Genomic DNA, 15060 nt, shown 5'->3' on the forward strand with positions numbered 1-15060 from the left:
CTGTCATGTCATGCAGTGCAGAGGTATTCAGATAATTCTTGAGATGTCCCGTGAGCTAAAGCACATACCTCATAACTGCAACATGCATGGTTTGATTCCCTGCTGCAGACTTTTGCTGCATGTTGCACCCCTCTGTCTTTTCTCTCTACACTGTGATTGTCAAATAAAGGTAAAAAGCCTTTACTTAACTTGGCTTTATGAATACATCCCAGGGGTAAAGATAGCTCTGCAGTGTCATGAAAATCCCCAAACACCCTTAAAAATGAGAGTCACCTTTCTAACCATAAAGTCACCGTTTCATTCCACATCTCATGAGCTGAGCCAAAGACGGACTGTGCTGTTAAAGGAGCATTTCACAGATCTGAAGCTGAATGTACATTCAGTCAGGAAGACTTTATCTTTATGCTTCACTCATTCATTCAGTCCTCTCTCGCTCTCTCCCTCTCTCATCCCACTTCTTTTAATCAGCTGACTTCAGGTGTTTTCGTTAACCAATCAGATTTAGCTACAAACTCAACCGGCCAATCACCTTGTCTCTATCAGTTTTTAAAATCTGTTCCACACCAGGTCGACCTCATCAGAGTCCACTCCACATCACATCCAGATCTCCAGGATTCTCTTCATCCCACCATCACCACGTGCCTAGATGGGGGGGGGGGGGGGGGGGGGGTTGCTATACTTCACACAGCCTCACCCCTCATTCACATATGATGACGTCTTTCACTTCTCCTCTCTTGTTTTGCACGTTAATAAAAATGTACTTGTTGACTCAGAATGAAGTGTCTCCTGATTGAAATGGTCAGTTTAATAGTCAGTCACTTGAGTTTACTCAGTTTGTGTCTAAGATAATACACTTGAAATGCAGGATTCTGGGTAAACAGTGGGTCTTTCGTACATCCCCTAACTCTGAAAAAGTGATACCAAACTACTGCTTCAAGAGGAGTTATGCACTGGTATGAGAGAAAGAGAAACATTCACACAGAACGGGCCCTTATAGCCTTCTTTAATTGCTCCATTGTCAAGTGGATTATCTCGACAAATTGAAGCAGCTGCATCTGAATATTTATTAAAGAGCTGGTCACACTGAGGTATTTCAATAAGACGCCTACAATAAAATTAAAGTTTGCTTGCAGAAGCAAAAGGATCATTTGAGGATAGCTTGCAAATCAGTGGTTGTTTTTTTAACTCTATTTAATTTTGGAAAATGAACCTGCTTTTCATGGAGTCACTGTAATGAATAGTCTTTGACAGCTGCGCTGCATAAAGTGCACCTGTGGCGTAATAGTGGAGTGTGTTTCTCGGTGTTTGCTGACATCTGCTGGTGGAGAGAACCAACATGCAGTGAGCACACAAAATAAAGCATTTTACAGGCCTCTGGCAACACATTTTTTTTCTTTATTCAGAGTAAGATGTGTCAACATCCAGCATGACAAAAATTGTACAAAGTTCACAATTTATAAATTAAATATCACAGCAACTTGTGATCTCACACATTTATAGCAAAATTAAAATGTCAACAAATCCATGCTGTGTAGTACAAAAATAAATCAAACTTCAGTTCCACAGAGAGCACAATAGTTTATACAAAATCCTGTCTTTGTTAATGGTCACTGAAATCAATCTCAAAATGAATCGGCTCAAATAAAATAATAAACTCTGATGAATTCACAATAATTTATATGAAAAGTCAGCATTCTAAATACTTGACAACCTTTTTGTGTTCCCTATAGATAGTCACAGATAACTCTTTTCAGATTTGTTAATTATGTACCAACATCAGATGAGCAGCCAGTTTGTGCTTTAAAACCCCCTTTTCCATTTTTACTGATAATGAGAATTAATTCAAAAACTGGTACTAGCTATTACTCTACTGAAGCATTACTATATTGGCAAAAAGCTGCAGACACGATGCTGTGGAAAAAGGCGTATGCAGTCATGGATGATGGGTAGTAGAGTCCTGAAAGAGGACAGTAAAGTACAATAGATGAGATTTAATTAGGTGAACGACAAGCACCTTTTGCATTAGCTCTCAAAAAGGCAAATTCTGAACATGATCGCTAACAACTAGAACAACAGAATGGAGGGGTGCATACAGTCAGGCATACGGGCGTCACGCTGGATTGTATCACCCCTCGAAGGTCTCATTTCACCAGACCTTCGTTTTCCTCTGCTTTTTTTTAAAACCTTGAATTGATTGACTATTTAATCCTTTGTACAGTGATTAGATATAAAGTGCTGCTGGGGGATAACTTCATCTTCCTAAAACATAGCAAAAATGAAAGAACATTGTTAATGTTTTTACACTTGATAATAGCCTACAGTATAACTGCTATGGTTATAATCATCCTCTTCTCTGATTTCAAGTCCCTGTTCTTCCTCTCTCAGTGGTACGAAATCCACGCCTACAGTGGCTCCAAGCAGTTGGTTACTCCAATCGTGTGCCAAAGAGGTCACCTGGAAAATTGCACGCCGCCGTACGTAAGGATAATATCTTCAAGGACAAGTGCAAATAGTCTACTGGCACATAAGTGGGGACAGTGACCCTGTAAGTCCCGCTGTCATACTCTTATAAATACTCTTTACAAAACCCTCTGAAACCCTCCTTTTAGGTGTCCGGGTACTGCTTTTTAGTTCCTGTAAGAACATCAAAACATGGAAACGAAGGTGTCCCTGTGCAAAATCGTACAGAAAAAAAGTGGAACTCATATACTTTCCCCTTCTAAATCTCAATGTCCAGGTTCCCTCCTCTTTTTTAAAAACACTTTTGTATTAAAAGATTTGTATAAAAATCAATATTTTACATAGGCTATATTAAAAAGATTCATGTTACCCCGCTATGCTTATAAACAAGAAATTGCATATACCCAACCTTTTTTTTTCCTTTGCAGATTGCATCCTGTACCTACTATAAACAAATGATTTAATTATTATATTGCTGAGACATTTCTTGATCCTAGCAACACAGGTCTCGAGATTGAGCAGATTTGATACTAGAAAGGCTAGAATGTGGTCTAGGTCATTGTCTTTACACATCATTTTCTATTTGAGATTAGTTAAGGATGAGCATGTGAACATGCATGCACCGCACAGATGTGTTCCTCTAGGAATTAACTGGTTCTCCTAGATAATGGGATTTCCACCATCGGGTTTCCGTGTAATGATGTTTACAATATAACTGTTCATACATACATTCATACATACATCAGGTCAGTTTCCTCTCCGGATTCATTTAGCGCACCAATGAAAAATGCCCCCACCTACAGCTACGCATCTTTTTTTTCATCAAAACAAAACAAACTTTTCTCAAGCATCGTCAGAAAATAAAGCAATTCGCAAACCAGTTCTTGCTCTTGAACAATCTACACGCAAGAAGAAGAAGAAGAAGAAGTAGAATTAGAAGAAGAAGAAGAAGAAAAAGAAGAAGAGGAAGAAGAAGAAGAAGAAAAACATCTAAAATCATCAAGTCCAAAATCACCCAGTGAGGAGAAAAATAACTAGCTTCCTCCTTGCTCTTAGTTTTTTCATTTTTATTTCACTATCCAGTTTTTTCATCTAAAATGCTTTGTTGTCAAACAATAAAAGGAACTCACGTTCCGTTATCATTAGCTTACTGTTCAGAAATATACACTAAAAATGTGCATACATGAGCAGCTAGAAACATTACATGACACTATGTCAGCTCATATGAAAACGTACAAAATGTGAATGTCCTCAAAAACTATTTTGCAGTTTACTCTTTTATGTTCTTCCTCAAAGCAAGACCCAAAAAGAAAAGAAAGACAGAAAGAAATTATCTCGAGGTCTTTCTAAGCATTATACCTCTTTTTTTGAGAGAACAGAATTGAGAATATATAGCACTATATAAGTTACTGCACCGCACTGAGGAGATCAAACCGTTACTGCCTGTTTGTATGTGGATTTTATACACCACCCACACCTGCTGGGGGAACAAAAATCTCCCTGTACTGAATGGTTACACTTGGATCCCTTGAACAGCTTGCTTGATGTTTTCCAACAGGGCTTTGTTTTCTGGGCTCTGGTACTGGTCTTGATTTGTGTACATATCCGTTAGAGTGGTCACATAGGCATCAAAGTTCTGCTCGCTTATTGGCTCCTGCAGGAAACAACAGACACAACAACATGGAGGCTGTTAGAGGAGCACGGAGGTGAGGGAGGAGTTAAGATGCCCTGAAGTCCGCACATCACAAATCACGCTTCCGAGAAAGAAATATGTTCAAATAAATACCAATTAATGAATTCTTGATGACTACATTTTTCATTGAGTTGTGCGTGTCGACAAAACACGGGGAGAAATGACTGGCGGTTGAAAACGCTTCTTTGTTTACCACCTGCCGAGCTGCAGAATAATTCAGAGCTGCAAATAAACAAAACTACTTTCAGAGGAACAATTAGAAAAAAAATAAAATGAAAAACAGGAGCAACTGAAGACCTTATTGTGAACCTTAATTACTACTGAGTATTAGTATTTTTGTGGCACTTATTTACTTGAATCAAAACTGCTATGCAAGTGTGTAAGACATAAAATCCAGGCCATAGACTTTACATTAGGATCCTGCACATTTGTCTAAGCTCTCAGATATAAAACCTTGTTTGCAGTTCCAGGCGTCCTGTCAACAGTTTGGCAGAGGTCTCGTTTACAACCTCGGTCCTCAGGGAAAATGAGCCTGGGGGTTTTATTTGTTGCAGTACTGTGAGTGACCACTGGGACAACATTGGCAGTGAAGCTGAGTCCTGCCACCGTGTCCAGCTAGCTTAATACAACATCTGAACTTCTCTTAGCTAAATACAATTGTAAAATATTGTGAAACTGCTGGGGGGAGTGTGGCGAATCATAAACTGACAACTTTGGTCATATGTTCTGGTTCTGCCCATCACTACAGTTGTTTTGGAACAATGTACAGAGGCAACTCAATACTATCGTTGACCATGTTATTCGTTTGAATACAGCTTTAATGCAGTAGACAAAATACAAAATGAAAATGATAAATTATTTTTTTAGGATGCTGTGTATACTGAAACAGAAAAAAACATGTCCCCTGACAGACAAATGGAGACCATTCAACAAATATATCAGATGGAGCACTTTACTGATCAAATTTGGGGGAATCTGAAACTTGTATGTATGTGTGTGTGTGTGTGTGTGTGTATATATATATATATATATATATATATATACACACACATTGCTGATATGTTGCTGATTGAGGAAAGAGGGAAATATTGATATAAGAGAAACTTATGGATTTAAGGAATACAGCAGGCAGAATTTTAAATATGAAAAAGGATCAATTTTTTTCTTTTACTTATTTTATTTTATTTCAATTTCTATAAAATACTGTAATAATTCACTGTACAGCAAATATTGTCATTTTATCATTTATATATGTCGTAAAAATCCTGTCATCACATTTCTTTGCTTCCATAATAATAACATTTATAGAGGAGGTGTATGAACAAAGCAAAAATGTAAATAATATACATCACAGACTTACTTGCTGGTGCAACTGTAAGCAGCTGTTATTCCTTAGAGGAGGCTCTTTGTGTGCCAGTGGTTTCTATGGAAGGCAAGGGGGGACACATTTCTGTTAGCTGGCTTTGAGAAAAGAAGTTGTTATTGTCACATGTAAACACTAGGCGGCAGTATCTGACATGCAGCCAAATAAGACCTGGAAAAAAAACAGGAAAAGTAGAAGCTGGACAGAGACGAAGACACACGGGACATCAAGACAAACACAGAGCCATGAGTGGCCCACTGGTGTTGTGAGGAGGTATCACAAATTAAACTCATTTTACTCCAGTGTCCTGGAGGTTTGTTTTTTTTATTTTTATCTTAACTACTGAAATATAAAAAAGGATATAATTATCAAAAATGGCTTGCCACTTTAGGATGCTTAACTGAGGTTTAATTCATTCCTTTGTCAAGTGAATGGTAACTGATCCAATATGCAAGAGGATATAATGAAATAATGGCATTGTGAAGGATAATACAGGACAAAATAGTGTGTGATTACAATGAAACTCTTAGCAACTCGCTTTGTGTTATCTTCAAGAACAAAAAAAAAAAGAAAAAGATAGAATGATAGCAGATAGAACACAGTGTTTGAAGCACATGGATATTTTGTCAGTGACAATTCTACTAAAAATCAGGTTTTCATCCTTAAAAATGTCCACAGTCACTTTATAATAAAGCCCTTTAATAATCAGACTTTACATGAACAGTTGTATGTTGTGATCATTTCTCTTCTCGGAGTTGCTACCACTGTGAAAAGCTACATGCCCAGTCAAACCTCATTTCACAACTCCCCCTCACTGTTTTGGAAAGACAAGCAATGCTCCACATTTTTAGACTAAGCATGCACAATAGGCTGCGGGTTAAATACACAAATAAAATGAATAAGCTGCTATAACGCTACAGTTAGCAATATTCTGCAACTTGCCGGCTTGCCGTTCCTGGTGACCCTTACCATATGAGGGAGCTGGACATTAGCTAAACTGTTAATCAGTGACTGGCTGAGGTTGGCCAGCTCATGCAGGAGAGATTCATTTTGCTGTTCAATCACCTTGTTTTCCTCCTCTATGGACTTCAGGTTGGACTCCATTGTCGTGATCTGAGGAGAGGAACGGCGGACGACAGGATGTTACAGTAACAGCTTTGTAATCAAAGGCAGGTACACACCACTGCTGATTACACAGCTCCATTACTCCAGTCAAACTGTAGATACTACTGGTCAAATATGACTCCAATACAAGTGCAAGTTGTTCAGTCCAATTTATTCGCGAGTACTGAAGTACTTGATTTTAAAAGTAAAATTCAAAAGTAAGTTTTTTCATGTGAACACATTGTTGTATTGTTCCACAGTGTGTTTACAGAACCTAATGACTCACACTACTGAATACACTGACTTTGTAGAACCTGTAGAGTAAAAATCTTGTACAACATGTTACAAAGCCTATAAGCCATAAAAACAAGTGAATCAACAAAAATAAATTGCCATCTTCATATTTCTTTTTTTTTTGAAGCTTGGTCGTGGTAAACACACCAAACATTTAAAACCTTTCCTTATTTTCTAAATGTTTCACATAGACATAAACTTCAGATCAGACCATGGTCTCTGCTGGAGAATCTTCTGCCTCATCTTTATCTAATGCAGCATCGTCAGGACACTGACGGGTTCAAACATGACTGACAGCAGAGGAGTTGGCTGTGATTGTTTTTCTCCAGTGATGAACACAGTACATGGTCTATCACATTTTCAAAATAAAAGAAAATTCATTCCGCTGACTAGAAGCTGCTTCAAGTTCATAGAAATGTAGGCAAGTAAAAAGTCATAAGTTTCCAAAAATAATATTCAAGTTATGTACAGATACTCTAAAAATATACCTAAGTACAGTACTCAAGTAAAAGTACTACTACTGTCCACTCCTGCTGACTCAAGATAAACACGGGCCGATGGGTGCAGCAGACAGGAAGTGACTTACCTGTGTTCTGAGTTTGATCATGTCTGCTTCCACTTGCGAATTAGAATCACTTAAATCTTTGATTTCCTCATCCAGCTGTTTGATCTCCTCTTCGTGCTCCAGCCCTGCAGAGGAGGAGCAGCGTTAGCACCGACACATTACTGCAAAACCTCATAAATTACATTAACAGCCTTTATGCTTCAAGTGAAGTAATAAAAAAAATTAAAAAAAAAGACACAATATGACTGTGTAGCTAAGTCAGACTTCTGCTGGACACTTTTGTGTGACTGTCTTCACCTCTACAATAGAACAGGGTCATGTCACTTCAGCTGATTAAGACTCAACAGTCTCACAGACAAATTACATTATGATCTTGTCACACTCCTTTGTGAAGCGTTGGATTTCACTGCGGTCTGGGGTGAAGTGTTGGGAAAACAGAGGGAGGTAGCTCACATATCACATGACTGGTAACTGCCACGTAAGCCCAGCTCTCCTCTCATTATTTACTCTATTCTCCTGAATGGCTGTTTATTTCCAATGTAAACCTTTACTCCGACGCTGCTCGCCCCACACACACACACACACACACACACACACACACACACACACACACACACACACACACACACACACACACACACACACACACACACACACACACACACACACACACACACACACACACACACACACACACACGTTTATTATACGAAGTTGGAACTCTGCTCAGTTAATTATTCGAAACCCATGTTCCTGATTGGCTGTATTGTGTGGGTGCGTGGTAGTTGTAGTTACCATTACTGGCACGTTGCTGCTTTATTGTTAGCATTTCCACTCCGGAGAGCCTGGCTTTCCTCATGGCGGAGGTGGCACGCGGACAACCCGACAGACTGGAAGCACAAACAAAAAAGGAAGGACTGTTTCACTACATTCAACACACACGTTGAGTCAGTGTAGTTTATAGACTGTCAGGGAGGTTGAAAAGAAATATTCCATCAGTGTCTTAAAGGTGCTCCAGCAGTTTAGTACTGTACTTAAATGATGTTTGGAGACTCACAAAGAAAGACAAGAAAGAATGGTCAAAATCGGTCCTTAATGTGGATCAAACTCTAAAAACGCTTGATCCTACATTTCCCATAATGCATCTTTTTGTTTGACCTTCTTGGACTGGTCAAACCCCATGTCTTCACTGAAAAACTGATAGTTTGCTACACTAACTCTTCTAGATCTCAATATGACTTCCTGATTAAATTACGTACGAATAAATCAATAAATAAATAAAATAAAATAAACATGAATTAATTGAAAACTCTATTCATATGCACATATTCAGTTTCATTCAGTTCACTTCAAATGTTTAACTGCTGGACACAAGACAAGTCTTCTACTAAAAGTCCAGTGTAGGTGCACAGGTTTCAAGTTTCCATATCACCTGTTGAAGTTGCATATTGTTCTGATTGGTTTTCAAACTAGTTGTGATGTCTCAAAATCCTGCTTATAAGTGCACATCTTAAGAGTCATACCAGACGGACCAGTTCATAAAACTGTAAAATGCTTCTTGTATATAATTTCATCAGTGGGTCATCGGCTCAATCACTACTGTGTGATAGATAGTGATTTCACAGATCACTGTTTTGCATTTTCATATATATCATATATACGGTGTGTTGTTTGCTTTAACTGACAGAAAACTGTCAATTAAATCTGATCAGACCACGCCCACACACTTTTGATGGACCAGACTCTTCATAAATAAAACATAGCCTCAGGATGTTTCACTGCAAACTTTAAACTTTAAGGGGAGCACAGATAAACCTTTTTGAGTAGAAGGGGACTTAAAAGGTAAAATTCCATAAATGATTTAATACTGCAGCCATGTTCCCTTGACCCACCTCCGATGCGTCAGGAAGCTGCCGCTGACGTGACCCGAGCCGTCACAGCCCGGCGTGGGGCAGGACATGCCCTCCGTCTTGCCAGACTTCCATGTGAACTGAATGCCGTTTAGGTAGCCATCCTTTTGTCTCTTTGCTGCTATGGGGCACCCGGATGCGCTTCTGTGGGAGGCGTACTTCCCTGTCACGTGTCCCTGACCGTCACAACCTGGGACTGGACACCTGGTGGGTGGGCGGGGCAGAGAGAAACAACACTCTGATTCATTTTCAATGTTTATCTCGGATCTACGCATTTAACCACAACCTTCATTTACTTATGGATTCAAAATTAATACCGTCATCTTTTCATCACATTGCAGACATTATTTTCCTTCAAAGAGTGACCTGCCGAGTCTCAGCTGCCAGCTAGCTGCTATACACTACAGTCTCTTAGCCGCCTGAGCACAAAAACACCATACACTATAGTGATTTTTCTGTTTCCCTCTATCTCTTTTACTTTGATATAAACAAAGATATGATCATCTTATTTTAAAGCTGTCCCAGTGGCAGCCTTATCACACTTCTGGAATGCTGACAGTGCATCAACACCAGCACTAATCAGATGCAATGAGGCAGTAAATTATTCCAAATGTCACACCAGGCGAAATGGATTTCGGCTAAAGTTAGCATCAGTTGTGAAACTATATCAAATGGCTGGTTTTAGTTCTTCATGGCTTTTTGAGTACAGAAAAGATACAGGGGGTTTCGTGTACACTATTTAAGTATACGAGGGAAATATCTCAGTATATCTGAGATATTGCCCTCGTAAATACAGATCAGAAGTCAAAGGAATTTCCTGAACTAATCCATCCACACGGGCCCCTAATCTTAACCTAGAGCGATTACAGTAAATTACATTACATCAAACAACACAAACGCTCCGTCCTCGGTTTCTTTCTCTACAGTCTTAATGGATTATGACAATCTACATGATATTTTGTTTTGTGTGAACTCTCCCTGTGCCTCCGTATTTCCCGCATTCTGCCAAATTCCTAGTCATGTTCAAATTCCAAATATCACTGCCACAACAGTTTCACATCGGATGAATCATTACTTGTGAAATCGTGGTTGAATTTGTACATTTCGTGGAGCTGTGCTGCATTCCTGTGACAGTCTCAGTAGAACTCCAATAGCATGTGTGTCATTAGGAGGCCACTTGTTATTTTTCTGATACAGATAGTAAGACTGTGCCACTTTTATTTCAGTGTTTTAATACATGTTTGATTTGAATTCAGAGCTCCCTAAAATTAACACGACCTGAATTTGTGGTCTTACTCTACCACTGAAATAATATCACAATCTAATCCTCTCTGTCATCTGTCAGTTTTTAATATTCTAATCTAGGATCAGCTTCCTGCTTGTTTGACTATACAGTATCAATATCAGTATGATGGATGGTGTTGTGATTGGCAGCGTCACTACTATGGATCTGAGTAAACACTGAATTTTACACCAACGTGTGGTTTGAGCCTGTGACTCTAATTGTTTCCAGTCTTTATTAACAGTCAGTTAAAATTCAATACGACCATTTCCCTAAACTCTTGAGTAAAGTAATCTGTAGGAAAAAAACACGACCTCAGACTTATTGCAATCAGCTGTGCAGCCTGATCATTTTGAATATGACTGGACGGTGTTCATACTATAAGAACGCTGAGGGATCATTCACCACTGCCAAATAAAAACTGTTCCTGACCGCTGCCTTTAACAACCTCAATGTTTCTGATACTAACAAAATAAAACCTTAAAACTTAATTAATTCTTAATTTAAGCCACAGATGGAGCTGCTTCCTACTTTATCAAGATTGACATCTGGTAAACTGATGATTTGTGTTAATTCTTCTTCTCTCTCTTTGTCCATCACTTTTACTACTCAGGCTTCAGGGTAAATTAAATGTCAGCACTGGATTTATACTAATGAAAGCATGCCTGTAATATTGTACTCTCTGCACATCTGTGAATTATTTTGGCCGATGACTCATGATGGTGTAAGAAACACTGCTCTAGAAAGGTCTTTACACCCCCCACCCCGTGACAGCACCTTTTTCTTATCTTCTGAGGAGAACTTTGGAGTTCAAGCCATAAATGTTTCAGCTGCCTGAACCAGATATCTGCTCACAGCACCACATCGCTGACCTGGGTAGCTGAGATTGGGCAGAAAACAAATCCAGTGCTGTGCTGCTGAGGCTAACATCCACCAATCTGTACTGTAACAGTCCAGAGGAGCCCAACTGTGCAGAAAGAAATAATGTCCAGCAGGGAGAGCCTGGTGAGTGCAGTGTTGTGTTTCATGGCACAGCGGCAGTAGAACAGGTTTGGAACTATATGATTGGGCTGGGAGGGGAGGCTAAAGGGTTATTAAAGGTCCCATATAGTACAAAGGTAGATGTCCATGTGTTTTTTGATTATAAAGCAGGTTTAGGTTCTATATTAATACTGTGAAAGTATCAAAGCTTAAAGCTTAAAATAAGCCGTCAGGACTTCTGTAGCTTTGTGATGTCACAACAAAGCAGCCACGCCCCCAAGCTCTGCCCACCTGCACCCACCATCCAATCTTAAAGTAGTTGGTTCACCTGAAATCTAATATTTTTATTTGATCATTCGGAAAACAGTCAGCGACTGTTGTAACTCAGCGACCTTTTGTTACTGAAGAGGAGATGTAAAACTACATTGAGATGGTTTTTAGTTCTTAAAACCACAAATATGTCTTGTTATGGATATCAAAAATATGGGACCTTAAATATTTTCTTTGAACTTTTAATGTGCATTCTCTTGATTATTTCGATTCTCAATTCTTTTTATTAATTAGTGAATTTTCAGTATTTTACAGAGATATTTTCTTGTTAAAAGAGCATACTAACTGACAGGGACACGATCCGACTGAATGGGCAAAGTGTTGCTGCAGCACCAGAGAAATCAATGCAGCTGCAGGGCTGAGACCTGAGAAGCCCACTGTGGAATTTAGGTAAAGTCCAATCAATCTCTCTATGCCTCTATCTCTCCCTCTCTGTCTTCCCCTACCTGTGCGTCTGCAGGAGTTCACAAGAGACTGCAGAACCCCCCAGCCCCTCCCCTTCCACCCCTAAACTGCTACAAGCCTGCACTTCTGAAGTTTCCCCCTGCAACCTTTAAATTCTGGTTGAAACTTTACACTCGTAGCACATTTGTCTTGTCAGAGCTAATACTCTTTTTTTTTTTTTGCTTGCATCAGTGCATGTCAAAGAGCAATGTTCTGATTTTTAATCAGATCAATTTGTTCCCACTCGCACAGCTTCCTTGCATCATTCTAAAACAGGGATAAAACTTAAGTCATCTGTCATTTTTCATATGTCTCATGAGAACTGTGTGAAGAAAGCTGAGAACAGTGAGCGGAGTTGGTAACAGGACGAGGAGTTTCAGTATCAGGCTTTTTAAAGGGAAACAGAAGACTGATGATCAGTGTCTGTACTGTACCTGATAGGCTCCTGGTCCTCCTTGTTCTCTTTACTGTGGATGATCTTTATCCCACTTTTCCTGGCCCGCGGACACCCTGAGAGACTGCAGATAAATGACAGTGTTACAAAGTTGAAGCAGAAAGTACGTGTGTGTGTGTGTGTGTGTGTGTGTGTGTGTGTGTGTGTGTGTGTGAGAGAGAGAGAGAGAGAGGGAGAGAGACCCATATGCAAGTGTAATATATGTACATATACTGAATTTCCATGTATGAAATATATATACATATGTAAAAATGACATGAAACCTTTGGGAATTGGAATAATTTCACATACTGACATATATGTCTATCCTATACAACTATGTATGTTTAAATATATTTATATTCTTTCTAACATAAAGAATATTTATGTATGTTGTTTTAATAAACTTGCATATATACATTAAATAAATATTATTAACATATATGGGCTTGCAACATGTTATAGCATATAAAAATGAATCGTATAGATATTTTTAATATATGTACATATACACATGTTAGAAACCTTCATATATCCAGAGGATGTATATATCTAATAATACTATTGGTGACATATATGGCAACATCACGCTTGATATTACATCTGTATGGGGAGGGACAGAGGGAGGAGGGGGTATGCAGGGTTGGGGGGGGGGGGGGCAGAAGCAAGGTAACACAAGAACTTTAGAATGTACAGTATGTGAGATAGAAAACAGAGAGGGGGGAGGTATTGGTTCATGTGTGTATGCTGTAGAATGTGTGTGTGTGTGTGTGTGTGTGTGTGTGTGTGTACCTTCTGTGTGAGGCGTAGTTGCCAGTGATATGTCCCGAACCATCGCACCCTGGTGTCGGGCACCTGGGGCAGAAAACACAAAAAGGGCTCAGGGCCTACAGCAAAGGCGCAGTGCTGTAACTGTTTCCAATGAGCAGAACTGTTAAGATTCAATAAATCTATTACAGTAATGAAGCTATGTCTTTAGTAGAGCTGCAACAGGTGGCTCCAGGATTATCAAAAGTCTGTCTCTTCTTAGTTCCTACTGAAGATAGAATCTTTAAAACTCATGAAAATATAGTTTTAGTTCAAAAACAGGCTAAATTACAGTGGTTTCAGCATGAGTGCAATGCATGATGATACATATTGCTTGGTTAGTGACTGATTGGTTGTACATTACTTTTTTTGATGCATTATGGGATACTATGAGTCAACTATGGGTATAATAAGTCTCACTATACATTCAGACAGCAATACAAAATCAAAAACTCCCTATATAGTGCACTATATATCGGGAGTAGTGAGCAATTTCAGGCACAGCCAGTGTGTGTGTTTTCATAGCAACAAAGAAACATGTCACCCAGTGTGACACTGTGGCTCAATGACGTGTTTTTAATAGTTTTTAGGCAACAATGGAGCTCTATGGCACAGAGGGATAAGATATATCAGGCTTTGGATACACACACAATGCTTATTAGTAAGATCAATTAATTATTGGTTTTAGTCTTTTTAATGGGTTTTGTTGACAATAAGCAAATATAAAATATAATCAGTCTGTTTTTAATTGTTTTTCTAAATAGATCTTGAGTTCCATGAATCCACATATGAGCAGCCTACAGTTTCTATCCATACAGAGCTTTTCCTGACTTATATCAACTAACTCTGACAAGGTTGACCTCGCGCTAGGCAGAAATGAGCAAGACACACAGATCATACATATGAGTGAGTCATCTCACGTCTTACTTGAGCTCTTGTGCGTTGTTGGCCAGCATACTTCGAATGCTTTTATCAGCTAAAGGGCAACCTGAGAGGCTGAAAAATACACCAGTGCAACATTAGTTTCACCAGAGTGACAACACACCCCAACCACTGTAACACAAAGCAGTCTCTCAGCACCCGCACTCATATCTACACATACTGCACAAACACATGCGTACGTAAAACATCAATCAGAAAATGCAAAAAAAAAAAAAAAAGCCATGATGCAAGTGCAGGGAGCTGATTAAAAAACATTAACCCTCTGAGTATTTAAATTCTTATGTAACAAGCATGTCGTGCTCTGCGCTGTGTTCAGACAGGACTGAGTGGATAGAAAATGTGACTAGAGGAGCGTGTTCAGGGGGGAATCTCCTGCACACGCAGCCATGTCAGCCTCCACACTCAGTCCTTGCAGATTCATCTCACACTGTAACAGACAGCAATTCTGCTTA

The 15060-nt window shown here is 39.2% G+C and overlaps 1 protein-coding gene across 11 annotated transcripts in view; it reads right to left on the bottom strand.

The window, feature by feature from the left end:
- Positions 1 to 1373: 1373 nt before the first annotated feature.
- Positions 1374 to 15060, bottom strand: part of myt1lb (myelin transcription factor 1-like, b) — a 106898-nt gene continuing 93211 nt past the window's right edge. For 9 of the 11 annotated variants that reach the window (XM_056393540.1, XM_056393539.1, XM_056393538.1 and 6 more), the window contains 9 exons: positions 14594 to 14662; positions 13652 to 13714; positions 12861 to 12944; positions 9372 to 9593; positions 8275 to 8369; positions 7501 to 7604; positions 6486 to 6629; positions 5514 to 5576; positions 1374 to 4114 (listed from right to left, as the gene is read on the bottom strand). In XM_056393540.1, the coding sequence (XP_056249515.1) occupies positions 3974 to 4114; positions 5514 to 5576; positions 6486 to 6629; positions 7501 to 7604; positions 8275 to 8369; positions 9372 to 9593; positions 12861 to 12944; positions 13652 to 13714; positions 14594 to 14662 (985 nt within the window). In that variant the 3' untranslated portion in view covers positions 1374 to 3973. The remainder of the gene's footprint in view (positions 4115 to 5513; positions 5577 to 6485; positions 6630 to 7500; positions 7605 to 8274; positions 8370 to 9371; positions 9594 to 12860; positions 12945 to 13651; positions 13715 to 14593; positions 14663 to 15060) is intronic. The other 2 variants (XM_056393543.1, XM_056393545.1) reach the window with 1 other exon arrangement.

This window comes from Seriola aureovittata, chromosome 13, assembly GCF_021018895.1.
Source record: "Seriola aureovittata isolate HTS-2021-v1 ecotype China chromosome 13, ASM2101889v1, whole genome shotgun sequence".
NCBI lineage: Eukaryota > Metazoa > Chordata > Actinopteri > Carangiformes > Carangidae > Seriola > Seriola aureovittata.